General features: G+C 54.6%; 2 protein-coding genes across 14 annotated transcripts in view; one reads left to right on the top strand and one right to left on the bottom strand.

The window, feature by feature from the left end:
* LOC123777320 (ATP synthase F(0) complex subunit f, mitochondrial) overlaps window positions 1–26,654 on the top strand; it is a 42,216-nt gene that overhangs the window by 7,937 nt on the left and 7,625 nt on the right. The window contains exons 3-7 of one of the 11 annotated variants that reach the window (XM_087867420.1): window positions 7,067–7,085; window positions 17,333–17,804; window positions 20,006–20,146; window positions 22,767–22,985; window positions 25,027–25,128. In XM_087867420.1, the coding sequence (XP_087723546.1) occupies window positions 7,067–7,085; window positions 17,333–17,804; window positions 20,006–20,146; window positions 22,767–22,985; window positions 25,027–25,128 (953 nt within the window). Of the gene's footprint in view, window positions 1–7,066; window positions 7,086–14,621; window positions 14,767–14,804; window positions 14,822–14,862; window positions 17,805–20,005; window positions 20,147–22,766; window positions 22,986–25,026; window positions 25,129–26,654 lie in introns of those variants that run through there. The other 10 variants (XM_045773891.2, XM_087867388.1, XM_045773890.2 and 7 more) reach the window with 10 other exon arrangements.
* CPSF4 (cleavage and polyadenylation specific factor 4) lies at window positions 525–14,447 on the bottom strand. 3 transcript variants are annotated; one of them, XM_045773898.2, is made up of 8 exons: window positions 14,214–14,447; window positions 11,561–11,611; window positions 9,753–9,905; window positions 7,589–7,684; window positions 7,113–7,206; window positions 5,949–6,021; window positions 4,255–4,425; window positions 525–1,476 (listed from the first exon to the last, which is right to left on the bottom strand). In XM_045773898.2, the coding sequence occupies exons 1-8, from the start codon at window positions 14,314–14,316 to the stop codon at window positions 1,408–1,410; spliced, it is 810 nt and encodes a 269-aa protein (XP_045629854.1). In that variant the 5' UTR covers window positions 14,317–14,447; the 3' UTR covers window positions 525–1,407. The 3 variants fall into 3 exon arrangements, with proteins under 3 accessions (XP_045629854.1, XP_045629855.1, XP_045629856.1); XM_045773899.2 differs by having other exon boundaries at window positions 4,255–4,350; window positions 14,214–14,446; XM_045773900.2 differs by having other exon boundaries at window positions 4,255–4,347; window positions 14,214–14,446.

The raw sequence follows: 26,654 nt of genomic DNA, 5'->3' as shown, positions 1-26,654 counted from the left end.
CCCCTCCCCCATCTTCCTGCACTAGAGAGGCTGCAGTAGTGCGGGCCCTCCTGGTAAGGAAGCTTTTTCCCTGTGGGATGATTCAGGGGAGCAGGGGAAAACACAGGCCCTGTACCCAGCCCCCTCACCCTTACCCTCCATCAGAGGTCATCGGTAAAGGGATGTGAAGGTCAGAGGGGTGTATGGTACGAACACACGCTGCATGGCGTATAAAGGGTGAGATGCTGTGACTAATTATCTCGTAGAAGATCCGAATTTGAATAAGCAGGTATCATCCAACATCTGAGTTGGAGTAAGGAGACCTGCCACGTGGCTGTTACAACCAAAGGCCAAGCTTCCAGACTTTACCAGCTGCCAGTATAGAGGCCCTTCCTTCCCTGGCAGCATCCCTCCCCTCCGGCAGATTCACGTGTCGAAAGGGGACAAGCGAGCACCGACATCAAAGCTTCGTGCTGGACATCTAGCGCGGCCAGCAGCAGGAGTCCTGTCCTTGGCGTGGGGTCCCTGAAGTAATGAGACGCAGCTTAAAAAATAAGCTTTAATCAACCTCATAAAAAGTGTTCTTGTAATGGAACTTGGATAGGCCCACTTGCCCAGCAGGCTGCAGGTGATGGTTTCACATTTCCAGGTTCAGGGGCAGGGTGATCTCCGAGGCCAAAGGTGAGGGACGCACTGATGCTTGGCGGGACAGGAGGTAGGTGCACAGATGGACCGCGTCCTCTGTTTACTGGGTGCTGTGCAGTTCCAGCTGAAGGTACACCTTGAGATATACCACTGTCAAGTAAGGCGCTCCGAGGAAATCAGCCCAGAGGAAAAAGACCCTCACACCTGAGAGCCCTGCGCCCTTCCTCTCAACTACTGCCAGCTTGGAGCAGGACCAGGCCGAGGCAACAAGTGCACTTAAGTTTGCCCTGAAGGGCTGCCTTGTTCAAATCCCATGGATAGGCACGGCTTCTGGATTCAGCAGGACATGGAAGAAGCAGGCATGACCTGGCCGAAGCTTTAAATGATCCACCAGCCCCCGGGGTCACCAAGAACTGGTGTTTAATGAGGAGGCCTCGAGGGGAAGGGCTGCCTTCCATACAGACTGCTTAGCACAAGCCCTTTGCCACAACCTCCTCCTCTCCCCAGAGGGCCATGTGCAGGGAGATCCGGACAGGAGGTGTGGACGCTAGACAAACATGATGCCAACTTGGAAGGACCAAACTAGAGCACTTGTCCCCTTTTAAAAAAAGATTACAGCAAAATGATAGGGAAACTGACAGACGTAGCCCCTCAGAACGATAACCCCGGCGTGCCTGCCTGCCAGCCCCAGCCAGCGTTGCACCAACACTGGCATTAAACGGTTCAATGCACGCTCCCAACAGCGGGGCCCTCTGGGCTGCTCTGAGCTGGCTCCAGCTGCTGTCACTGTCCACTGAGAAAGGCCAAGTGCCCTTTGGTGCATCTGTTAGCGTAGTGTCCTTTCTCGCCACACTGGGAACAGCAGGAAGGGAGGGAGGGAGACAGAAAAAACCACCGTTTTCAAATGCAATTTTCAAGTGAGGCTGTACCCACCAAATACCAGATGAGGGATGGGACTCTGAAGTTCTCAGTGGTACAGACATTGATTCAAACACGAAGGAAAAGGAGCTCCAAAGCTACAGTGGCCCAGAAGCTTCAGCACCTCAGCAGATGGAAGGGAGGCTGCAGAGCCAGAGGAGGATCTGAGGGCACACAGCAGGGAGAGCTCCCGCAGGCTGGGCCCTGCCCACACGGGCCTGTCCACGGAAGGTCTCTCATGGTGGGTGGCAGGATGATGAGAATCCCATGGCACCAGAGCTCCCCCACCTGCCTGGGGACCAACCCCTCTGTATGGCTGGCCAGTCACTTACCTTTCTGAGGCACTGTTCTGGTGACAGGAGGCAACAACGTGAGAGAAGCCACCAGGCTCCTCCCCCCAACTCGGGGACTCGTTGCGGTGGACACAGGGTGGGCAGCACCCAGTTTTCCCTCCTGGCTCTTGCATAAGCCTAAGCTACCCCAGGGACAGGTTTGTTACAGGAGCAGAGAGATGGGATAGTCTTGGGCGAACAGACCCAGAGCATCCCTTCAAAAATCTAGCACTGACTCTGACCTGTCCCGGCTCTGATTATCCCGGCCCTTCCTTAGCTTCTCTTCATTTGTTCTTGTTACTCAGAAGCAGAAGGGATTTAAGATGTTGAGCGGTAGCCTCAAGCACTGAACAGGGGATCGGGAGGAGACAGGTGGAGGCACCCACTTGGCACTAACTCACCTAGGGCCCTCCCGGTCCCGGCTCCCTCAGCCTGGAACACCGGGCTCTACCCAGGCCGCAGCCCAGATCTCCTGCCTGCTCTATCTCCTGACCCCGCAGGCCCCATGTTCTCAAGTCTGTCTGATCTGTAGGTGTGACTGTGGATGAGTGGCCTGTGTAGCTGCCAGCTGGCGCTGAGACTGATGAGATAAGCAGAGGGAAGGACCAACCGGGCGCCTGCTCACAGCATCTGCCATGTTTATGGGCCTCCACCGCTGATCCTGGAGAACCCAGGATTCCCACAAGGTGCCTGTGTCAACTATGAAGTGCCCATGGTGAGAAGCAGGTGTTAGGTTCTGGCTCCCCCTAAGTTCAGGATGCAGGAGAGCCTGCTGCAGGGTGCGGGGCGCCAGGTTGCCAGCTACACTGCCTCAGAACGCCTGCATTTCCTCGTACCTGAGAAGTGACTGGTCGGAGGCACACCCCCCCTTTCTGTACTCTCCTCACCTGGCGGGGTTCAGGCTCAGAAATCTCTGAGGCCTTTAGTGATTGGGGCACCTGCTGTCCCCTCCTGGGAAAGCGCTAGCATTCTTTGTTTCAGTAGGGATGGCACATAGCACGGGCTCGGTGAGTGTCTGACGGCTGTGGGAAGTGGCTCAGCCTTTGTTGAGGGAAAGTTCTAGGAACAATTTAAGCTAAGCATACGCCTCCTGACTCGGACCTTCTGCTTGTAGGCACGGACGCCGCTGCTATCAGGTGAGAGCTCACAGATGTCGAAGTGTTAGATTCAGCACTGCTTGTAGCAACAAAAACTAAATTGCTACCAACAGAGAACTGGTTAAGTAAACTGCAGTTCTGTTACGCACCCAGTGAAACAGATTAGATGTACGTACACTGACACAGAATGATCCACAACATATTGTCGAGAAAAAAAGACTACAGGATGTTATACTATCAGGGCCTATTTATACTAAAATATACTTTCCTTGTGCTTGTGTAATTAAGGTTTGGCACAGCATTCCCCACGTGGGGTGTAAAAGAGCATCAAAACCAAAAATCGTACATGACACGTGGAATCAAGTGGCTGTTTTAGGAAAGGTGGGAATAGGAACAACACTCTGCACCCAAAACATCTGTGTGTCATCTAAATGTTTTTATCAAAAGCATGTACTAACTTTGCATTTTGTCTAAGAATCCCCAACTCTGAAGTTTTTGTGGCCTAGCTCTATTATCAGTTGTTTCTGCTGACTTCCCTCAGTGGTGGTGGTGATTTCCTTCTAGGTTTTGTGATTAATTACGAATTCATTCTTCAGAACTCTAGCTGTGGGAATTATGTGTGGTCGGGTTAAGAATAAATTCCTTGTAGAGCCAGGCACCAGGGGCCCACATTTGGGGCTGTTTCAGTTCGGAAAACTCAAGTTTCTGGCTTTCCAGCCCTCACCGGGGTGTGAATACAGCCCCGAACTGACGAAGGGTCCTCTGGTGACTGTTAACTCTCAAGGCACTTACCTCCCTGCTTTCCATCCAGAGCCAAGAATGAGACAAGTTTTCTAGTAGGTTTTTAAAAAGTTTACCCTTTCCCTGAGGGTGTGTGTGTGTGTGTGTGTGTGTGTGTGTGTTAGGGGGGGGCGGAGGGGTGAGTTCTAATCTGTTTTCTTCCTCTGTGGGCTTAAAGCTCTGTCCCCTTCCCTTGGGGATGCCCCTGCACGATGTGAGGAGATGCAGAGGCTTAGGGCTTACTCCCGCCCCGGGACTTGTGCTCCTACTTTATTACCAGCCTCCCTTTCCCGCAAGCTCCGTCCTTTCCTTCAACAGCATATGTGATCGTTCACTTGGCCTTGGTGTGTCGTGGAAGGAAGCAGGATGGTCTCTAGCCCACCAGAGTAGCCCATTTTCACTCTTATGGTCCAGAAACAAAGATGTTATCATTTTTCAAAATGAACTATGTGCGGAATGAAGGAGTGGTCCCCCCTACCCCCCCCCCCAGCCCTGGGACTCACCTTGTAACAGGTGACCTGCTCCAGCGGCCGGGGTCCCCGGTTGCCTGCGCTGCTGTTTTGACTCTGCATGACCCCGATGACCTGCGGGGCTCTCTGCTGGTTGGGAGAAGAGTTCTGACTCGTTAACTGGATCAAGGAGGACGACCTTTGTAATGGCGGATTGTTACTTTGCTGGAAAGAGTTACACAACACGGTTTTACTGTGGAAAACACGTGCACGCAGACTACCAATGGGGACAGGAAAAAAGAGGGCGGGACTGCTCCCGCACGACCAGCAGGAAGAAGGGCTTCCGTGGTGGCCCCGCTCAAGACAGCAGGCAGAAAAGAAACATCTGGTGATGATGGCAGGAGCCGCTGCCCGAAAAACACCATGCAGACACACAAAAACGAAAAATAAAAGTAGAAAAGAAAACACCAAAGAGACGAGGAGGTCTCTGGGGCGGCAGGGCGAGGGCATGAGCAGGCCTTACTTTTGTTTCTGAGGTTCTAGCTTCAGGTCAGGATGAACGCTTGGTTCAGCCAGATGTTTAGTAGCCTACACGGCGAGCAACAGTCACAGAAAAACAGTTGGAGGCTGACATGCTGACCTGCGGTCTAGGGGCTGAGAGGGCCCTCCACTAGTGAGTCATGTGAGCAAGGGGGACGGGGGCTCCCGGGGTGGGAACTGGACAGCTAGGCCACCTCCCAACCAAGAGGGTTCCTGGCTCCGGCCCCCATAAATACAGGAGCAGTGAGCTAGAAACCCCCGGGTTGTCATGGCTGTTCCCACACTCAGGAATTCCTGGCTTTGGGAGGAGTTCTGAGTTATCCCACAGCCGCCTGAGGGTGGGGGTCAGTGCAGTAAGTCCAGTCGGCCCCATGCTTAGCCTGTGGCACTCGAGGATGGACAGGGCTCTGGCAATGGGCTCAGCATTCAACCAAGTAAAAGGTAAGGATTCAAGATCAGTAGGCGGGTTTACTCAGCCAGTTGAGACCCTGCTTAGTGCACCTGGCCAGCCTTTCTTCTGGGTCCCCAACCCTCCACTCCCATAACCAAATCCAGGGTGCCCTTAGTTTGGGGGGAGGGACTGCTGCAGATTCCCATTTGTCTCTGGCATCTCTCCCTCTCATGCTTGAGAGGATCAGCCCATCGCTGGGTTATGGGACCCCCTTGTCTAGGAAGGTGGAGCCAGCTGGTTCTTCAGCCCTGTTCCCAGCCCCCACTCCCAGCCAGGAGCCCCCACACGGGGCAGCAAGGGCACTGGTACAAGTGGGAGAACTGATCAGCCCCGGGTCTGCTCCCAGGCTGCTCCTGCCCAGTTGTGGGACCTTAGGTGAGGCCTGCCCTCGAGGACTTTGTTTCCCTGTTTATAAAAGGAAGGACTACGAACCAGAAGAGCAGCAGACCCGGGGCGCTCATGCTGCCCTCCACTCTGACTCCCAAGGGGGCGCTGCTGAGCCACTCGCCAGGCCAGAGGGGAAGAGAAGCCACGTGGGCATTCAGCTCTAGCAGATAGCCCTCCACCTCTCGAGGGAGATGCAAACTGCTCTGCTCCCCGAATTTTCTGCTGGAACTCAGGGTGACTCCCCTTCTGTCCCACTTCCTCCCCTGCCTCTCACATGTTGCCAGCCGAGTCTGTGGCTGACTGCACACCGGGGCAGGCACTGCCAGGGCCGGCAGCACTACCAGGCCAGGGAGGGGCCGGGGCACGGTACCTTTGTTGGAGGCTGCGTCTGCTGTGGCAGTGGGGGCTGCTCGGTGGTTCCCATTGGCAGTTCAAATCGAGGGCTGGTCACCCCGCAGCCGGAGGGTATGAGAACAAGGGGAGGAGAAGAGGGGATGAGAGAGGGGCCAGGCCAGGCACTGTTCTCAAATTCTGGCCCTAGAAGATCACAGGCAGCTTCTGCCCGGGCACAGAGCAACACGGCTAGACGGGGGGCGGGGGAGGGGGGTGCTGGCTCTCAGCTCTGTCCCCGAACCCTCGGGAAAGAGGCGAAAAGAAAAGACTGACCTGGAGTCAGACCCAGCTCTGCTCACACCTAGCTGTGGGACCTGCACCAAGTGCTGCTTCCCCACAACACACACCCTCTCCTGAGGGTCTAGCTCAGCTGCCAGACCACCTCTGACAAGACACACTCCCTGGCTCTCACCTAGCGAGTGGGACCAAGTCTGCAGCACCTGCCACCTGCCCACTGTGTGGCAGTGACCGGAATCCTGTGCTTCTGTGCAGGTGTCAGTGGGGTGGACGGAAGCAGCCTGGGGACTGGGGGACGAACTGTTCTGCGGTCCCAGCAGAAGTCTGACTCCACAACCACCCAAAGTGACAGGTATGCACTAAGGCCCAGGAGAGGAGCTCTGAGCCCTTCTGGGCAAGGAGCACCCAACTTCAGAGGCCACACACCTGTCTCTGACCAGGTGCCACCCTTACCACCATGTGACCCTGGCCGGTGGCTGAGCTGAGCCTCAGTGTTCTCATGTGTGAAATGGGGACATTTTCTTTTCTCTTTTACACACAGACTTGTGAAGAGCTATATGAACTAGTGTATGTGGAATCTCAAGGTCCTTGCCTCCATAGAGGAGGCCCCCAAACTGGTCTCCTTCCTTTAGGAGGTTCTTAATCAGAGGTCCCTAAGTGACATGCTAGACATGAGCTTTCCTGGAGCACCGAGGCCAGCTTTCATCAGATCTATGACCCAGGAAAGGTTACGTGCTGGGCTAAACAGAGCCACCTCTGAACTTGGGGAGCAGCAGTGGCCTCTGCCGCAGGCCCTGTGGTGACACCACGCAGTGATCAAAGGCCATGTGGACCCAGGAAAGATCTAGAGGGCAGCAGGGCCTGGGGCAGGAGCAGGGTGGGGGAATAGGGTCTGGCTACTCACTGCATGAATTTACACGAGGGCCCCTCCGGGCAGAATCCCACGAGGTAATTCACACAGATGACTCTCCGCGTGTGCCGGTGCCTGCACAGGGGACCTGCAGAGCCAAGCGTCCGGGACATTCAGATGCCCTGCTTCGGGGGATGCCCTCGTGCCCCTGTGCTGGTCACAGCCCTGCCCGCACCACTGCCTGGGGCGCAGAGAGCAAGAGCAGGGCTCCACATGCTGGCTCTGCCTTGTATCCACTCACAGGGGACAGCGGGCAGGACCCTTCAATGCTAGTTTCCTTATGGAAAATACAGGAGAGAAGGCAGTCCATGTGGGAGCTCTGGGAGGCTGAGGTGAGCTGAGGGTGTAAAAAAGACTCACTAGCCCCAGACGCCTAACACCAGGTTTTGCTGGGACAGGTAGAGGGTCGTGTGGGCAGAGAAAGAGAGGACCGGCCTCTTGCTGGGGGGCCCAGCCACCCCGACACCTACCATGCTTGCAGAAGCCACGGTCGTACCAAGGGCAGTCCTTGATCTTGGACTCGGGGTCGATGTGCAGGAAGGGGCACTCCTTGTTGCTGCACTCCCCTGCAGGGAAAGCCAGACACACATCCACCTGGGGCAGCTCGAGGAGAGCTGGACTCAGACCCACCTCGGCTTTTCTCAGGGCCGGGACCTGCTGTGTGGCAGAGGGCCAGGTGCTTCTGGTGTCGCCTCCTGGCCTGGCGAGTCCTGAGACCCAGGGCAGCGTCGCAGAGCCTCAAGTCTCCTGACCCATACGTGGACTACGTACAGGACCGGTACATGGTGCCTCCCTCTCACGTGTCCATGCTGCCTTGAAGGTCAATGACCCAGAGCCAGGCACAGGGTACACACTCATCAAATAACTTATGGCTCTACCCCTTACCTAAAAAGGGGTACCCTGGGCACTGTGGGGGGGCCCAAATGTGCAAAGGCACCAACTGAGTCCAGAAAATGACTGGTCTACTCTGATCCGCCCTTCCCATCTACTAGCTGGGACGGGGGAAAGGTCTGAGGATTCTGTCTTTCAGGACAAAAGCAGGGAAGGCTTGGGAACTCAAGGCTGGATCCCTGTGGTCAAGTGCGATGGAGCCTTTGTGATGACAGCTCCTCTCGGGAGCAACTGGCCCAGCTGGCCGGCAGCATCTGTCATCCAAATACAGGAACTGCCCAGCTGGGCAGCCTCGCCACCTCCACGCTTGCCCTCCCGGACCCACGTTACACACGAAAGGCCAGTCTGACCACTGCTGGTCAGAGAAAACGCCAACTCTTTCCCAGATGCACCAGAAGTCCCTGTGAGGTCGAGCCCACCCCTCCCCAGGCTCCTCCTCCCCCAGCCACACTGGCACCCCAGCTATGGCCCCCCACGACTGGCCCCTTCTTAGCCTTCTGATCCCAGCTCCACTCTCACCTCCTCAGAGAGGGCTTCCCTGACCATTCAGCCTAAAGGACACTATGGTCCTCATGTGCTCCCATCGCTGTCTATCAAAGCACTTCTTGCATATAATTTCCATCTTTGTCTCACTGGTGTCAGCTGTCTCTTTCCCTGGGCCGCTAGGGCAAAAGCACCACGGGCCAAGGACTGGGTCTGTCCTGTTTACTAAGACCCTCACTTGTGTCACAGGCGACAGGAGCTGTAGACAGTACATGCACACCAGGCCAGGCTCTGTAGGGAAAGGGCAGGCAGGGGTGCATGAGAGGCATCAGGGGGGTTGCCTGGGCCAGCAGGAATGAAGGAACCCCGGCCAGCCCACAGAGGTGCCCTTGAGAGTCTGCCCCCTTCTGGTGCTGGTTCCAGTGCTGGTATGGGGGGGCGGGGCTGGGAAGCCTGGGTCCTATTTCTGACCCTCTGTGCTTTGACTGCACAGCTTATGCTACCTCTACAAAAAAAAGCCACAACTATCATGAATAAACCGGTGGGCCACCCCTGCTGGGCTGCTGGAAAAATTAACGGCTCCTGATGACACTGCTTTGAAGGAGTGCAGCACACGCCCAGCCCCGCCCAGCCCACCCCAGAGAGTACAGCAGGCGTCCAGCCTCCCGCGGGGCCCCTGCACAGGGCCGGCAGTCCCAGGGCCAGAGCCCACCCTCATCCTGACCGACAGGGCTCCTTCCCGCGCAGCCTGGCCCCCAGCAGAGATGGGGGATAATTCTAGTGCCATCAGGGAGCAGAAGCGCTCTGCTGAGCCCTGGCCCACCCTGTTCTCAGGATGGGAAAGGGCATGTGTCTCTACACAAGGATCAAGGTAATCTCAAGGTGATGAGTGGAGCTCTTTGCCACCAGAAGACAGCCCCCTGTTTACACACTACTACCTGGGATTACTTTCCCAGAGAGCAGGAGCCAGCTGAGGCCCGAGGGACAAGGAGTGGCCATGCTGGAAGCAGCAGCTGATTTAGGGGAAAAGGCCACTGGGAGCAGAAACAAGGCCTCCACCCAGCTGCACTGCACACTCACCCACCACGTGACCCTCCACGGTCTCCCAAACTTCCCAAAGTACTGGAAACTAGAGGGCCAGCTGAGGCTGGTGGGCACGGCCTAAGGTTCTGAAGCCGGAAAGCTGGGAGACGGCAGAAAGTGGGGGCGCCTGAGCAGCTCCTTCTCCCCTGGGGCTCCCGAGGCCGGGCGGCTGCTTACCAAACTTGGAGTAGAAGTAGCACTCGGGCATCTTGGTCATGTCGTACTCGTGCAGGAACTCACACTGGTCCCCCTTCTTGCACAGCCCCCGCAGCCAGTGTTTGCACACGACGGTCTTCTCACCGCTGATGTGGCGGAATGGACACATGCCCCCTGCCAAGGAAGATGCGGGGCTGTGAGGAGGGCGGGGCCTTCATCCCACACGGCCCTGGAGTACCTGAGAGGGACACGTCCTGGAAGGTGGTGGCTGCCTCTGGCAGAAGGCCATGCAATGTCAGGCAGTACAGAGCCACACATCTTAAGTTGTAGTACTTACTTGATGTCAGCGTGTTTTGGAAAACCCTAAATGAAACACCGAATCATGATTTCACAGACATCGCCATAAAATGGAAGCTTAACAGGCCTAAGGGTGGTGGGAGAATGAGCGTATTTCTTAACTGAATTATAGTTCTAGTGATACACAGAGATGGCCAAAAATTGTAGGGGTAGTAAAGACTGGGGTTTGAGAAACACAACACTTTATAAAAAACAGAAGGTAAAGAGGCGGCAGAAGCCTGGACTCAAAGCGGGTTCCAGCCGTAGTTGTAAGTGCCCACTTGGCATCCAAGAATTAAGAAAGAAAATCAACTTCGGAATTGAAGAAATGCATTGTATACAAACTAGGGGAGGTGTGCCTTCTGTAGCAGGACCTGAGCAATCAGCCACCAGAGGGGACAGAGCCAGACCCTCGGAAACTCGTATTTCTAACTTGTGGCCTGGTGGGACCACTGGGAAGGCCCAACCAGAGTGAGGTTGTGACTCGGCAAGACCTAGACCAGCCCCTTCTAACAGAACTTTGCACTGAAGTTCTCCATCTATGCCGTCCAGTATGGCAGTCACTGGCCACATGTGTTAACTAACTAGTAGCCACATATGGCCGGCCAGTGGCTACTAGGTAGTTAACACAGAGCCAGCCACAGTGCCCTGTGTTAAGGACAGCTGTCTGACAGAAGGTGGCGGGTCAGAAGGGCAGAATTACCGAGCACAGACACAGGAAGAAGACCAGGGGCCCAGTGGGCGATGATATTCCAACCAGACAGCCCCAGGTCAACCTGGTTGATCTACCCAGCAGGTCTATCGTTTCCGTGGTAAGTGACGGAGTTATAGAACCAAACTTGCCAAAATCATCCATTAAAACCATTCCTATGCTCTAATCCTGTGCTCCCTACTCACTGATTGAAATTTAGTTTCCAAATAAATTTGCCTACAGGAAGAAAAATGCCCAGATCTATACCCGGCATCTAAGCTCCCACCCAGCAATCGGTCTCCTTATGAGTTGGTGGACAGTCTGGTTCCAGCAGCCTCTGTTGGAGCCCGGTTAGTATGAACAAGACTCCACAGGACAGACTACTGTAGGGGTTTTTGATGACATGAGGCAGAGGACAGTGAGCTCGTGTAGACTGTAGAAGCAGAAAGGCTGGGGTTTAGACACTGGCTCAGTCACTCACTAATGCCGTGATCTTGAAAAAGTTCCTGAACACCTCGGTGCATGGCCTTTCTGTCCATGTCACAGGTCAGCTTGTGGCCACAGGCAAAGTGAGGTGAGGAGGCCAACTCAGAGTGAGGTTCCGTGCTGTGTTGTAGATTTCGGGCAGAATACCCCCTCATGTTCCTAGCCAGTCCGAAGCACAGTAATTTCATCTAGGGACACTCACTCTTAGTCTGCAGAAAGCAATGCGAGCCAGAGGCCTGAGGGTCTAGAGTCTGCTAGGGGGCAGGGTGGTGGAAAGCACCTCGGGAGGAATGTCAGGGAGCCAGGGGTTTCTTACCTTTGCCACAGGCAGCTTTCAAAAAGAATTCGCAGACAGCAGCCCCCGACTCTGCAGGAAGGAAAGGAGAAGCATCAAACAAAGTGAGGTGTGCCTGGGGACAGCTGAAGACATAGGGAGGGGACCCTTCTGGCCTTTGACTTGTGAAGGGTTCAGGGTACAGGAAACAGACTGGCAAAAAAAAAATGCAAGGCCTGGCAAGCACAAAAAAAAGCCGTTCATTTCAGTCACTCCCTGCAAAATGAGACACCTATGCTGAGGGCGGTCATTCTGAGAGCCTCCTATAAGCAAGGTGCTTTCAAGGAGTTAGGAGTGGGTGTGGAAGGACGGGGCACAAGATCACAGATGTTAATTACCCCCAGGTCAGACTCGGACCTTCCAGAGGGCTAATTCACGGGCCCTTTAACAGGAGGCAGAGGGAGGGAATGAGCTCACAGGAAGAACAAACAGTTGTGGGGACTCTGAGGAGGGACAAGCTCCAGAGAAGGGGTGTGGTGCCTCAGAGGCGCTATTCCGGAGGGAAGAGCATAATGGAAGACACAGAGGCAGAACTCCGCCTGCCCATGATCTAGTTCATGGTGGGGCAACACCAACACACAATTATTAAAGGCTCAGTCTTCTGCTTCCAGAGGCAGCCAGTTCAGGTGAGGCGAGCTACGGAATAAAGGCTGAGTGTGATGTCAGTCAGTGACTCAGGGGGCAAGCCTCTGCAATGAGCCCAGGAATTCACTCGCCATGGCGGCTTGAATAAATGGTCCGTGGCTTCATAAACAGGTTTCTCTATCAGCAGGCATGTGGGAGTTGCTGAAAATCCACCAACAGCATCTTGGAAAGCCACTTTCATACCTCTCTTCACTAACCTGAAAGAGATCCCTTGGATTCTCAGAAGTGGCAGATTTTGCTAGGACAGGTTTAAGGCTGTCAAGGGGGTATCACTTGTTTGCATCCCAAAAAGCTTAAAAAGCCAAAAAGTTGTCACCCATTTGCATTTCAAAAGGTTGAAAAAGCCTTACATTAAGAAAAGCATCCTAGAAGAGTATTTCTGGGCTCTTCTCAGAGGTTAAGGTTGCTTCATTCCTTGAAGCCAGAAGTCCACAGTCCTGGGTCTCAGGCAGACAGGTTAAGAGTATGCCTTCAGGGAAGAACTGACAATTCCTCCCAAAACCAAGATGACACTGAAGTGCCGGGACAAAGGAGGAAGGAGGAAGGGTCGTGGCCTCCCAGGGCTGTAACACACTAAACTAGATCGTGGGCAGGCAGAGCGCTGAGGGTGCCTACCAAGTCTGAGGCCCGAGCCAGGGCAGGACCTGTGGCTAGGCACGTCCTGGATCCACCTTAAAACAGGTATGTGGGCCCCTCGCTACTGCGCCTGCCTTCAGACTCAAGTATGTGTGGTGCCAGGCTGGAGAAGGGTAGGCGGGAAGGAGCTGCCCCGCATGGATGGTTCCATGGCCTCAAACTAGTGCCATCAGAACAGGGAAAGGCCCCATGTGCAAAGGTGGATGTGCACGCACAAGCAAGAAGTGATCACGTGTGTTGAGGGGTCTGCTTATAAGATGTGTATAGTAGAGATGCAGGTGGTGTGTGTATAAGATAAAGTTGCCAGGTAGGTCTCGTGGGTAGAAGCAATATCTCACACAGAAGCGTCAGCATGAGTGGGACAACTCAGGTCCTGTGTGCATGAGAAGTGTGGCCACTTGAGGGGAATGAGGCTGCAGGGAGGCTCTTCCAGGCCATGGACCAGTGGGAGAACGGGGGCCTCTGGCAGTCGTATGGCACAGCACAGGGAACTGCAGATTGAACCAGTCAAGAACACTGGAGAGCTAACCTGACTCCACCATGTACTGAGTCGCCAGGGACCAAGTGGTCTTTGGCAAGTCCCTTCCCTCACCCAGGCCTCAGATGCCCCATCTGTGGATTGAACGCAAGGTCCTCTAAGCTTTAATGCTACAACATTAGATTCTAAGTGTGTCCAGAAAGGAGAGAAGAAAACTGCTAGTTTCCTTTAAAGTGCTAGACATCCACCTAAGTCGGTGGGGGAGGGGTGGAGGAGGCAGGAGCTATCATCTGAAGGTGGAGAATGAAGGGAGCTCAAGCAGCTGCCCAGGTGTGATGAATGGCCCAGAATTGGGGTCCAGAGAAAAAGTGAGGGATAGGCTCCCAAGAGTGCACATCCTAGAAGAATGGAGGTTGAGAGTCTAACTGGTAATCTCCTACAGAGAGGGACAGGTGGGTCTTCCTCCAGCAAGACTCCTCCAACCGCCCAGTTTTGATGAAAGCAAGGAGAGGATGATCAAAGTGGGGGGCTGGAGGTGGAGAGGGGGAATATCTAATTATTTTGTTTTAGTTATGGGAGGGAGTAATTTCCAATCCGGGACACCCGCTTTCATTCAAGACTGATTTGAACAGCCAGACATGGTCCTGTCCTCCTGAAGGTTGTATTAGAATAGCCCCAGGGGTTCAAAGACTGGAGAAAGGGGGGCTCCCGAGTCTGAATGGGGGAAGGGGAGTCCCAGGATTGGAGGTGGGTAATTCCAGGACCGATGGGGAGAAGGCCCCGGGACCCAGGGAGAGGGCGTCCCGAACCGAGGGGGAGGGGTCCCAGGGCCAAGTCGGTCTCGCCCCTCGCCCGCGGCCACGGCCCCGCGCTCACTGTCCATGCCGGGGAAGGGCAGCGGCTGTGCCCCGAGTTGCTGCTCCACTGCGATCTCCAAGTCGAACTTGATGTGGTCCACGCTGGCGATGATTTCCTGCATGGCGGCGGCGGCGGCCACACCGGCCCGACTACCCCTCAGGTCCCTCGCCGCCCTCACACCTCTACCCGCCACCGGCCCCGCCGCACACGGTCCTCCGCCTCCTTGCCTCGCCGCCGCCGCCGCCGCCGCCGCCCGAGGGATGCCGGGAGCTCCCGGAGCCCGCGCCGGCCTTTCGCCTGTCCAGACCCGGCCAATAGAGCGGGGCGTACGGGACGCTCCGCTAGGCCAGGCTAGCCGCCCGCCGAACTCCCGCCTACCCTCGCTGCCCCGGGTAACCTGCAGCTGCGCGCTCCGGGCGGGGAGTTCGCGACGCCGACTGCGCATGCGTGAAGTCGGCCGCGGCGTGCGCCTACGAGAAGGTCTCTGGGAAGGAGAACCTGGTCCGCGGCGCGGTGAGGCGGACGCGGGAGTGGGAGCGACGCAGCGGGGTGACGCGGCGCCGGACTGGGGGTGACTTGGGGCGGGAGTCCGGGCTGCATTTACTGGGCCGGACTTTTTGAGTGAGGTCCTGTTTGACCTTTACTGGAGCCCGGTTCCCGGGTGGGGACAGGACGGAGGGGCAGCAAGTGTCGCAGCTGGGGTCGGGACGTCTAGTGAGACGATCGAGGTTCCAGAGGCCCGTGTGGAGGGGGTCGGGCTGGCCAGAGGGCCCCGGGGAGCGTCTGGGGAGGGGCGGGTCCCCCAGAGAGGACAGCGGCGGCGCGTCTCTAATTCAGGGGTTATTAGCTTGGGCAGGTTAATGAACTTGGGTAGAAAGAAAATTGCATCTTTAGTTTTCTCTGTGCGGAATGAGCATTTCCTTCCGTGACTGATGGAGTAGCATTGACGGGGCCCTAAACTAAGTCGTGATTTCTTTTTCTTTCTTTTCTTTTTTTTTTTTTTTTAAGATTTTATTTATTTATTTCTCAGAGAGAGAGGAGAGCACCAGCAGAGAGAGCCACAGGCAGAGCAGGCAGAGGGAGAAGCAGGCTCCCCGCTGAACAAGGAGCCCGCCAGGGGACTCGATCCTAACACCCTGGGATCATGATCTGAGCTGAAGGCAGAGGCTTAACCGACTGAGCCACCCAGGCGCCCCTAAGTCGTGATTTCTAATGGGGATGAGTGTAAATGATGTTTGGAGACAGAGTATCTGTAGCTACTACAAGTTATCATTTACACTAATCACTGCTGTGACAGGATGGCAGGCTCTTGGTATTAAAGCATCAAAATAGCACATATGCTAGTATAGGAAGACTTTTTATTAAAACATCTTGATACCTATTTCGATATCATTGGGATTTTTTCTTGCAGTGCGATGCATTTCATTTAACACAGGTAAGCGCTTTATTTAATGTGGCTACTTGAAAATGTAAAATTAGACCCCAGAAGTGATTTCAAATTGATTAATAACTGAGGCTCAGGAAGGGGAATGACTTTTTAGGGGTCTTGCAGCAGTGCAGCTGAGTGCAAAGGTGAGACTGGCCAGCTGTGGAACTGGGCTGCCTGTGAACCTAGGTCTGGGTAACGTATTAGACAGCCTTTCTTGACCAGCACCCTGGTGACACTAGTACAGAGAGCCCTTAGCACTGCACGTCTGGTGAGGCCTGCCACTCTAACAGAAATATAACTTGGGGGGCACCTGGGTGGCTCAGTTGTTAAGTGTCTGCCTTCGGCTCAGGGTGTAATTCTAGGGTGCTGGGATTGAGCCCTGCATCGGGCTCCCTGCTCCACTGGGAGCCTGCTTCTTCCTCTCCCGCTCCCCTGCTTGTGTTCCCTCTCTCGCTGGCTGTCTCTCTCTGTGTCAAATAAACAAATAGAGTCTTGAAAAAAAAATTAATATAACTTGAGCACATACGTAATTTTACATTTTTTTAAAAGATTTTATTTATTCATTTGACAGAGAGAGAGCAAGCAACAGAGGGAGAGGGAGAAGCAGACTCCCCGCTGAAGAGGAAGCCAGATGTGGGACTCCATCCCAGGGCCCTGGGATCATGACCTGAGCCAAAGGCAGACACTTAACCAACTGAGCCACCCAGGCGTCCTCTGATATTTTTTTATTAAAGAGTTTCAAGTGTGCAGACCAGGATCTCTAGCCTAGCACTGTCCAGTAGAAATATAATCAAAGCACATATGTGATTTAAAATTTTCAAGTAGCCACCTTAAATAAAGCTTACAAATTGTGAAAACTAATGTTAATTTTTTTTAGTCCAGTATATCCAAAATTATCATTTTGACATGTCAAAAGATTATTGTGTATAATTTACCTTCTTTTTTTGGTATAAAATGTTTGAAATGTGGTGTGTGATTTGTACTAAAAGCATATCTTCATTTAGACTAGACACATTTTTAAGTGTGACCACATGTGGCCAGTGGCTACTGTATTGAACAGCTCAACTCTAGGCCATTTGTCCACAAATTTTGCAGAAAAGGCATGCTTGAGTTAACTTCCCTGCGCAGAGGCCCAGAGTGCTGACTTTTTTTTGTTTTTGATAATACATTATAATAGCTACAATTGAAAAAATATTAATGAGATGTACTAAAAACATTTCATTTGGTCTTTACAAGCTTGTGGTGAGGTTAGGATCATCCTTATCTTGTAGCTGAAGAAATCTAGGCACAGGAAGGTCAAGGAATGGGCCTAGTCACACAGCTCTGGCCAGGCCAAACTCAGCTCTAACTTCAGTGCCCAGTCTCAGATCATGGGTTGATAGTATCACTAGCTTATGTCTGTTCAGCGCTGACTGTGGCAGCACTGTGCTGCATACCATGTATCGGAGGCCTCATTCGATCATTGCTCCAGTGCTGTGTGGGCAATAGTTCCAGTTAACCCCAGTTCACAGGGCAGGAGACTGAGACCAGAGCGGCGAGGGCCCAGGGACTCGTGGATGGTTGTTTGGCGAAACTGAAATCTGAACCTAGGCATTCTAATCTCAGTGCTCGTGCTTGTGACCGCTTCTCTGTCTTCTTTTTGCCTTTTGTGACTACAGACCCCAGTAATTTCCATTATGTTTATGACCTGTGCCAGGCCCTGGAGGAGAAAGTCAGAGATGGACCTTGCGAGATTGGCCCGGCTCTTCTCTGGACTCCGCCCCATGGGACTGTCCACCCTCCAGCACTTTGACCCTCTTGGAGCCAAATGGGCAGGAGGCAGGGAGGGGCCTGCATGGCTACGGGCTGCGGGGCTGACTCGAGCCTGCAGCAGCTCCTCGTCACAGCCGCCTCTGGGCCAGGGGAACCAGGAGAACACGAGCAGCCTCAGCTCTGACCTGAGCCAGCCTAGCCCCACGGCCGCTCAGGAGGAAGAGGAAGAGAGCTTTGGGACCCTCTCCAACAAGTACTCCTCGAGGAGAATGTTCCGAAAATCGACAGCCCAGTTGTATAATCTACGGCTCAGGGAACAGAGTGCTGAAGACGAGGAAAGGGAGCTGGAGCCAAAGTCATGGCAGGGCCGGAGAAACACGCCTTACTGGTACTTCTTTCAGTGCAAACGCCTGATCAAAGAAGGGAAGGTGAGGGAACCTTTGGATTCTGTTGCTCCTAGTTCGACTTCCCCAGAAGCCCAGTATTTTGGGGGGGGCCACCTTACCTTCCTGATCTCTAAATATTTGGATGCTCAGGGCTCTTCTGTTTTCACTCACCCTGGGTGCTGCACCGGGCAATCCAACAGCCCCCTGGCTTTTGCCCCCCCCCCATTGCAGTTCTCATGTTTGTATCTCCAGCCCAGCCATCCCAACTCCAGCTACCTCACCAGCTCCCTTACGCTCATGCACACGGGCCTGAAAGTTTGGTTCTCAGCCTTGTTTTCCCTGCAGTGTCTTCATCTCACTAAATGGCGATCCCATTGTTCTATCCGCCCAGGCCGGAAGCCTTTGGGCTGTCCCTAACTCTTCTCCTTCTCTCACCAGCTGGAGCTTCAAAATGTTGCCAGTCCTCACACTTCTCGCAGCGCTACCCCTGAAAGCCCAGGCCTTGCCTTATCCTCACCCCCTCAGCTATCACGACACCTGTCCTTGGGCTCCCTGCCACTGTCACCACTTCCTTCTCCCACGTCTGTGCGCAGCAGAGAGCCACCCCGTTAAAGCCCCACGTCTGCACGCAGCAGAGAGCCACCCCGTTAAAGCAGATCATGTTACTCTTCCTTCCAGGACTCTCAATGTGTTCGATGACACTGATGTGCATTTTCTTAGATGTTGATAAGGACATTGCATTTATGTTCAAAAATCTCTTAGAGGTGTGTGTTGAAGATTTGGGGAATGAAATGATGTAATGTCTGGAAATGTGCTTTAAAAAATTCATTTTGGGGGCACCTGGGGGTGCTCAGTTGGTGAAGTGTCCAACTCTTGATCTCAGCTCAGGTCTTGATCTCAGGGTCATGAGTTCAAGCCCCACATTGGGCTCCTGTTGGGGTGTGGAGCCTATGTAAAAAAAAAAAAAAAAAATCAGTTTGGAGCAGGAGTACAGGGTATGGATGAACAAGATTGGCCAAATTTGGTAACCATTGTGGTTATAGTATTCTCTTTACTTTTGTGTATGTTTGAACTGTTCCATAATGAAAAGTTGAGAAATAAAGAGAAGCCAAAGCCCTCACAATAGCTTATGAAACCGCAGGGTCTGCCTTCCACCCCCTCTTACCTCTCTCCTCTTATCTCCCCCTCCCTCACGGTGCTGCAGCCATCCCAGCCTTCTCACTGCTCCTCCACCTCCAACTTCCAGGCATACTCCTGCCTCAGGGCCTTTGCACTGGCTCTTTTCTCAGACAGTGTTGTTCCTTCCCTTATCTCCTTCAGACCATTATTCTGTCACCTTCTGGGTGAGGCCCTGCTTGGCTGTCATATCTTAAACTGAATCTCCCATCCCCTTCTGCTTTATTTTTGTTTTAAAACCTATCACCGTTTGACACAGTATATATTCTTAGTTATCTCACTTGGCTTCTGTCTTTCTGCACTGGAAGATGTGTTCCATGAAGGAGCTCCCTCTTGTTCACAGCTGTATCCCCGGCAAACAGACCTTGCCTGGTACATAGCAGGATTCGGTCATTACTGGTTGAACCACTATTAAGTTGTGAGGGAGTGAACCGAGGACTTAAAAGGGGATGGTGTAAGGAGTAAGGGACGGGGTAGAGACGACTGTGGGCCAAGGGGATTTGTAGCCAGAGGAGGCTGGTCACGCAGGGCTGCTGCCTCGCGCCGTCACAGGAGGCTGCTGCTGTGAATGGCCCCCTGGGATCGTGCGGCACAGTGGCCCTGAGTGTGTTCACCAACCTTTGCAGAACCTGGTCTCCCATCCTGCTTAGACCCAGGGGGCTGGTGCTACAGATGGGGTCACCCAGGAAGCAAGGGCAGGACAGATCCCAGGATTTGCAGAATTAACATTTTCTGAGGGCTTACTGAGGACCGGGCCCTAGCTCTACTGTAGGCCCACAAAGAGGCAAAGACATGGATGGCCCTGCTTTCAAGGAGTTCATTCTCTGGCTGGAGGGAAGGCAGCCGCGGCAGGGGAGCCAAGAGCCTTCATAGGTGGTAGGGGTTTAGCGGGCTTTTCTTCCTGGCCGCCACGAAGCTCCCTTGCTGCAGAGGGCTGGTGGCAGAGGCCCAGGGTGGCTGTGTGGCTCCTGGGCAGGCCCAGGAGGGTCCCTTAGTCTCAGTCTCCTTCCTTCTGCTGAGGGTCTCTGAGGCCACCTGAGCCCCCTCCCGTGTTCCCTCCCTCCCAGCTGGCCGAGGCCCTGGACCTGTTTGAGCGGCAGATGCTGAAGGAGGAGCGACTCCAGCCCCTCGAGTGCAACTACACGGTTCTGATCGGGGGCTGCGGGCGAGCCGGATACCTGAAGAAGGCCTTCCGGCTCTACAATGATGTGAGTGGGGGGCCCAAGGCTGGGGGGTGGGGGGGGCGGGTACGGCGGCGAGGCTCCAGAGGGCATGGGCTTTAGAGGCAGAGAGAGCCAGGCACGCGTGGTGGGATGTCACCTGCGGTGCATTACCGGGCCAGACTAGCTTCCGGCCTCCGTTTCATCCTCTGTAAAGTGGAGGTGATCTTGGATGATTACATGAGATGCGCTGGAAGGTCCTTCAGCGCCTGCCTTGAGCTACGGCAGGCCCCACACGCTGCCTTCCTTCTCCACTGCTGCCCCCGGTGTGTTCACGTCCTCTTACCCCTCCTCCCCACACTGGACACACGTGCGCACTTGGCTTCCGAAGCTGGTCGTCTGAAAAGGGGCTTTTATTCCTCTTGGAAGATGGTTTTGCTTTATATTCATCCACTTCTTGTGTTGTATTTATTGTTTTCAGAGCCAGGAAGCTATGTCCTTTGTGAGTCGGGAGGGAGCTTTGCCTAAGAGGATGGTAGGCTCTGGTAGGAGTGACCCCATCCTCTCCCGCCACCAGAGCTGGGCTCATCCTTTATCCCAGCAAGACTTAACTGTCATTTGGGATGTGCCTACTCGAGGCCTGATCGTCTCTGGCTGGAAGCAAGGGGAGGAATTGTGGTTGCAAACGATAAAATGACGTATCCTCTAACAGATCTAATGAAATACCCTGGGGGAGAACGACGGGAGGCTTCTCTGACCGGCCGAAAAGCGCTCAGGTGCTAAGTGAGGGGCGGCTCTGCCAGGGGGTGTTTATAGTGGTTCTTGGTTCACAGTGCAGTAGCAGAACTTTCTCACATTTGCAGGATCCTTCAGTGACTTACTACATGTCACCTCAGAGAAGCGCAGTTCCCTCTTTCTTACCTTAAGTTACTCTCTATCAATTTGCTGCTTTTTTTTTTCCAATAAACTTTTTATTTTGGAATAATTTCGGATTTACAGAAAAGCTGCAAAGACAGGAAAGAAAGTTCCCAAATACCTGTCACCCAGCTAATCCCCATATTAGCATCTCCCGTAGCGAAGGTGCATTTCTCAAAACTAAGAAACCACCACTGGGACGTTACTATGGACTGAACTCCAGATTTTACTTGGATTTCACCACTTTTTTCCACCGAGATCCTCTTTTTATTCCTGTATCCAGTCTGGATTCTCCATTTTGTGATGTTTTTTTGAGTTTCTTTTTTTTCCCCATGACATTGACAGATTTAGGGAGTACTGGTCAGGGATTTTGTAGAATGTCTTTCCATTTGTACTTTCCTTTTTTTTCAAATAAAGATTTTATTTATCTATTTGTCAGAGAGAGAGAGTGGAAGAGAGCGTGCACGAGACGGGGCGGGCAGAGGGAGAAGCAGACTCCCCATTGAGCAGAGGCTTAACCGACGGGTCCCACCATTTGTACTTTGTTGTGACGAGGCTGGGGTTATGGGCTCGGGGAAAGGCTGTCACAGAGGCGAAGTGCCCTTTTCCTGTCAGGGGACTTACCAGAGAGGACATGTACCTTGGTCACTTGGCGAAAGTAGTGTTTTTCAGTTTTCTTCACCTGTACTATTTTTCCTTTTCCGCTTTCTGTGCGTGTCCTTTGCAGCCCTTATTACTGTTGTTGGTTACTTACTTGTCTGCTATGCGTCCTCCTGTGTGGAGCAGAAGCTCGATGAACACAGGCTGTGTCTGTCCTGGTAACCACTGGTGGCCAGTGCCTGGCTTGTAGTAAGTCCTCAGGACACATGTGTCGTGTATGTGAGTACGCACACAGTGTACATCAGCTTCAGAGTCGGGCTCGCCATCCTCATTTTTCAGATGAGGAAGCAGAGGCCCAGAGAGATGAAGGGCCACGTCCAAGGTCACCCTGCTTGAGCACGTTGGAGCTGGGATTTGAGCCCCAAACAGCCTGACTCTGAGAACAAGTCTCTTTACACTCCTCTGCGAGCAGCTTGTCACCTGTGCTCAGTCAGATGGCCCTTCTCTGGGAAAGAGCACTTGGCTTTACCAGGAGCTTCTCAAATTCCAGCTTGCTCAGTCATCTGGTGGGCTTGCTAAGCAGAGTGGCAGCCTCACCCCAGGGGGGGTCTGTGGGGTGGGGGTAGGGAGAGGGGCTCCTGAGATGTGCTGTAGGGACGTGCTCCCGGTCTGGGGGCCACTCTCCTAGGTGACCCTTGCAGCAGCTTCTCAAGGTGACGGTATCATCCAGATTCTTCCAGCAAGGAGCTAACTTGCCCATGACCCTTCAGTTAGTAAACGCTGGAGCTGGGGTTTGATTGTCCCCTCCTGCCTTTTCCCAGACCAGATCCACTGCATGGGTCTTAACAGGGTGACCTGGGAGCGTCAGGAGGCTCCTGCTAAAGGCATCTCAGACCCAGAGTGGGCTGACGGCCATGGGAGGATGACTTTCTGCTTGGTGCATCTGGAGTGCACGGTCCGTTTTCAGAAGCCCCCTGGCCGAGTCCGGCTTTTGGAGGAGGAAACTCTGACGTGTCGCTCAGCTCCGCCTTAGCACAGGCCCTGCAAGCCTGTTTACTTCAGGAGCAGGGCCCTCGAGCTTTCCCTCAGGGCGGCTGTCATCTGTCCCCAGCTGACCCGAGAGCCACCTCCAGGTTTCTTCCCATATCCACAGATGAAAAAGCGGGACCTGGAGCCCTCAGACGCCACGTATACGGCCCTGTTCAACGTCTGCGCTGAGTCCCCCTGGAAGGACTCTGCTCTGCAGAGCGCCCTGAAGCTCCGGCAGCAGCTCCAGGCCAGAAGCTTCCAGCTCAACTTGAAGACGTACCATGCGCTGCTGAAGATGGCTGCCGTGTGCGCAGACCTCAGGCTGTGCCTCGACGTGTTCAAGGTGAGGATGCTCCTTCTTTCCTTGTCCCCCACTCGGGGCCAGTCCCATGTGGCAGATGTGAGGCTGTGGCTCTCTGTGTCGCTCACGGGAGGGTTCAGGGGCCGCCGAGGAGTCGGGCTCGGGTTCACCAACTCTCTGAGGCCACGGCCCTAGGAGGGCGGTGGGTTGTGTGCCGGCTGTGCTGTGACTCCTTGTGGGGCTCCTGGGTGCCGCAGCGAGGGCGGGGCTTCACAGCGCCGAGGATGAATGCGTGCTCCGGGGAAGGCCTCTACTTAGAGCAGTGGGGACAAAAAGAGGTGCTGGGGTCGAGGGAAGCAGGTGAGCGGAGGCCTGGGAGTGCCGAGCAGGGGCCTGTCGGCATCAGGGCTTTGGCCCATAGCCTCTTTTTTCTTTTTTCGGAAAGTGTGCTGCATGCTGGAGCTTGGAGCCCATGCGGAGCTTGAACTCTCGACTCTGAGATCAAGACCAAATGAGCCACCCGGGTGCCCCCTGTAGCCTCTTTTATCCCTCAGCTGTAAGAAGGGCTTTTATTCCGCGTTCCAGAGAAGGAGGCAGTGAGGGGGTTTAGGCGGGAGGAGCACAAGCGGGGTGGTGGTTCTGCCCTCTCAGGTTGGGAAGGGAGATAGACATTGGTTAACACCTAAGGGAAGGCTCTAGGTCCACGACCAAACCTCGGCACACCCTTGGCAGCCTCGTCTTCCCCTAGGCCTATGGGCACTCTTGCTCTCTCCTCTTAGGTTCAGTCTCGCTTTTTCCATCACTGACTGACGCTTTTCCTCACTGCACTTTGTGAAGTCCCACCTGCCCCTCCACAGGAGACACGACCTGACGGTCTGTCCAGGCACCACGTGGGCAGAGCAGCCTTTGATCAGACCCTGGGTTGGCTGCCTTGAGCTGGCCTGCCCTGTGGAAGAGGCAGGATCGTGGAGTCTCAAGCCTGGAGACCTCATCGAGAGTTGCGATTCCCTCCGAAGGGTGCTATGTGAGAGGCAGGTAGTTGAAGCTTCCAGAAGAGGGCAGCATGGCTGATAGGCCTCTGTCTGACCTGTCCAGAGATGCCTTTGATATTTTATGCAGATCACTCTGGCCGGTGGGAGAGAGGGACCAGTTAAGAGACAGCTGTGATTGTCCAGGAAGAGGGAGCAAAAACTAAAACCTCACTGAGAGGGGCGCCTGGGCGGCTCAGTCGGTTAGGCGTCTGCCTTCGGCTCAGCTCATGATCTCAGGGTCCTGGGATTGAGCTCCGCATCGGGCTCCCTGCTCGGCGGGGAGTCTGCTTCTCCCTCTTCCTCCCCCCCTGCTCATTCTCTCTCTCAAGTAAATAAATAAAATCTTAAAAAATAAAACCTCACTGAGGTGGAAGGGTTGGCGACGGAGGTGGGGATGGGAGAGCAGCAGTGGTGGGGTAGGGTGGGAACAGCCATGCTTACAAGAGGGACAGAGGAAGACAGGCTCGAGGAGGAGCCCCTCAGGGGCCGAGAGGTGGAAGAACGTTTCAAGAAGGCCGTGGCCAACCCTGACAGGCCTGAGGGAGGCCAAGGGTAGCCAGCACCACAAGCACATACTGCGGGTAGGCACCACATTCTGTTGTGGGGTTGTTCCAGACACCCTCTAAGGCAAGTCCTGCCTGCGACCCCGCTCTGCGGATGAGGAGGCTGGGACCGGGGAGCTTCCTGCCTTGCCCACACTCACAGGTGGCCAGGGGCCAAGCTGGGACTTGAAGCCAGCTCTCTGCAGTTCCAGGGCCTCAAGCACAGGGGCTAAAAGTGGCTGCTGGCGTGGTCTTTGCAGAGGGGCTACCCAAAAGTGATCGTGTCAGCCAGGCAGCCTGGAAGGAGAGGAGGAGGGCGTGCAGGCCGCGGTTGGGCAGCTCTGCTCAGGAGCTGGTTCCGAGCCACCCTAGAGCCAGATTCAGAACCCGCCTTCTCAAGGTGCATGGCCCGGGGCCTGCCCCAGGAGTGTCTGCCCTAAGTCAGAACCCTCGGGCACCAGCCTGGGCTCTGCCACAGGTTTTCACTGTGGCCTCCACTCCCTTCTCCAGGAAATCGTCCAGAAAGGGCATGCAGTCACGGAGGAGACCTTCAGTTACCTGCTCATGGGCTGCATCCAGGACAAGGAGACAGGTTTCCGATATGCCCTGCAGGTCTGTCCCTCCCAGCTCTGTCTTTCTGCCTCTCCCGCTGCCCCCCTTCCCCTGTGTACCTGTGTCGGACCCAAATGATGATCATGTATGCATTTGAGCCCCTGCAACTGCCCTGTGCTGGGTGTTTTTATGTTTGCAGTATCTTGGCCTTCGCAAAGCACACTGCTCCCCACTCTTTTACAGATGGCAGGGGGAGGGGGCCCTCGGAGGTGGCATGGCTGGCCCCCAAGTGAGGGCACAGCCAGCCCGCACTCTTTCACTCGCCAAGTGGCCTTCTGGACAGCTAGCTCCAATCAGCTAAGCTTATAGTCTTGCCCAGAGTGCTTGTTCAGCCCACCTCCAACAGGCCCCTGCTCAGCATGTCTGCAGGTGGGACCCAGGGGTCTGCATGTAGTCCTGAGAGATTCTCACAGACATCAGAGTTGAGACACACTGATTCCACCTCAGATCCCCAGAGAGAACTTCCCCCCACCCCCAGTCCAGTGGTAGCCTTGGTACCACAGGTGGGAAGGACCCAGAGGTCACCTAGAGCCCTCCAGCTTCAAGTGGGGCCACAGACCGGCAGCATCAGCCACACCTGGGGACTTGTCAGAAAAGCAGGGTCTCAGACCCACCTGGGCCTACTGTGTCCAGATCGGCATTTCAACAAGATCCCAGGTGGTTGATCCACATGGAGGCTGAGCCCCAGTGACCTGGGACAGCCCTGGACCAGATGCTTGCCCTCCCTCTGGAAGCAGTAGCTTTCTAGGGAAAATCAGCCAAGATCTAGGTCCTCCCTTTCTTTGTTATAGTTAGAAACAGTCTGTAACGCTAATAGCCGGTTTGTGTTGAGCACTTATTAAACTGCTCAAGTGAGGCACCGTCAGCCCCGTTTTACAGACAAGGAAAGTGAGGCTCACAGAGGTTAAGTAACTGTCCTAAGGTTCCACAGCTATTAAGCAGAGCTGGGATTTGAACTGAGGTCCATCTGACTCCTAGAGCCCGAATCCCTGCTAAACCTCAGTTCTGTCAGCGTTTCCCCATGGAGGTGCCTGCTGAGACCCTTGCCCCCCTTAAGACCCTCTCTGGTGCACAGCAGACCTCTTGCAGGCTGTACCCACCTGGGCCTGACCGGCCCCTGCCTTGTCTGCACACTTATCCCTGACGAGGACAGGAAGTCGGATGTAAGCTCTCGTCCCACTGAATGTGGCCGCCCTTTGAGCCCACAGACAGAGAATCCAGTATGACCAGTGAGCCCCGTGTGGCATCTCACAGCATCTTAGAAGCGGCGTGGTCTGGGTGTCAGAGTGACCCAGACGTGATCAGAGGGGTCCTTTGTGGAGAACACACTGAGTGTGCTAGGCGCTGTGCTGTGGGATGAAGATGATCTCATCTCAAGAGGAAACAGGGCTGCCTGAGCGCCCAGCTTGGGAGGCACTCTTCCTGGCTGAGTGCCCTTCCACCGTGCCTGCCTGTGCTCTCATACTTCCTGGAGGCTGCATGAGGCAGAGCACATGGTGGGCACTCAGGAAGTGCCGCTAAATTCA

The sequence above is a fragment of the Ursus americanus genome, chromosome 2 (assembly GCF_024610735.1).
Source record: "Ursus americanus isolate L20-20 chromosome 2, mUrsAme1.1.p, whole genome shotgun sequence".
Lineage (NCBI taxonomy): Eukaryota > Metazoa > Chordata > Mammalia > Carnivora > Ursidae > Ursus > Ursus americanus.
This window is presented reverse-complemented; position numbering and strand designations above follow the sequence as displayed.

Bases quoted from the DNA above. Each gene is read 5' to 3' on its own strand.
- CPSF4 (XM_045773898.2), bottom strand. From the start codon at position 14,316: ATGCAGGAAATCATCGCCAGCGTGGACCACATCAAGTTCGACTTGGAG. The intron at 9,906-11,560 runs GTAAGAAACCCC...CTTCCTTGGCAG, and splicing joins GAAAGCTGCCTGTGGCAAAG to GGGGCATGTGTCCATTCCGC. The intron at 7,685-9,752 runs GTAAGCAGCCGC...CTTTCCCTGCAG, and splicing joins CTACTTCTACTCCAAGTTTG to GGGAGTGCAGCAACAAGGAG.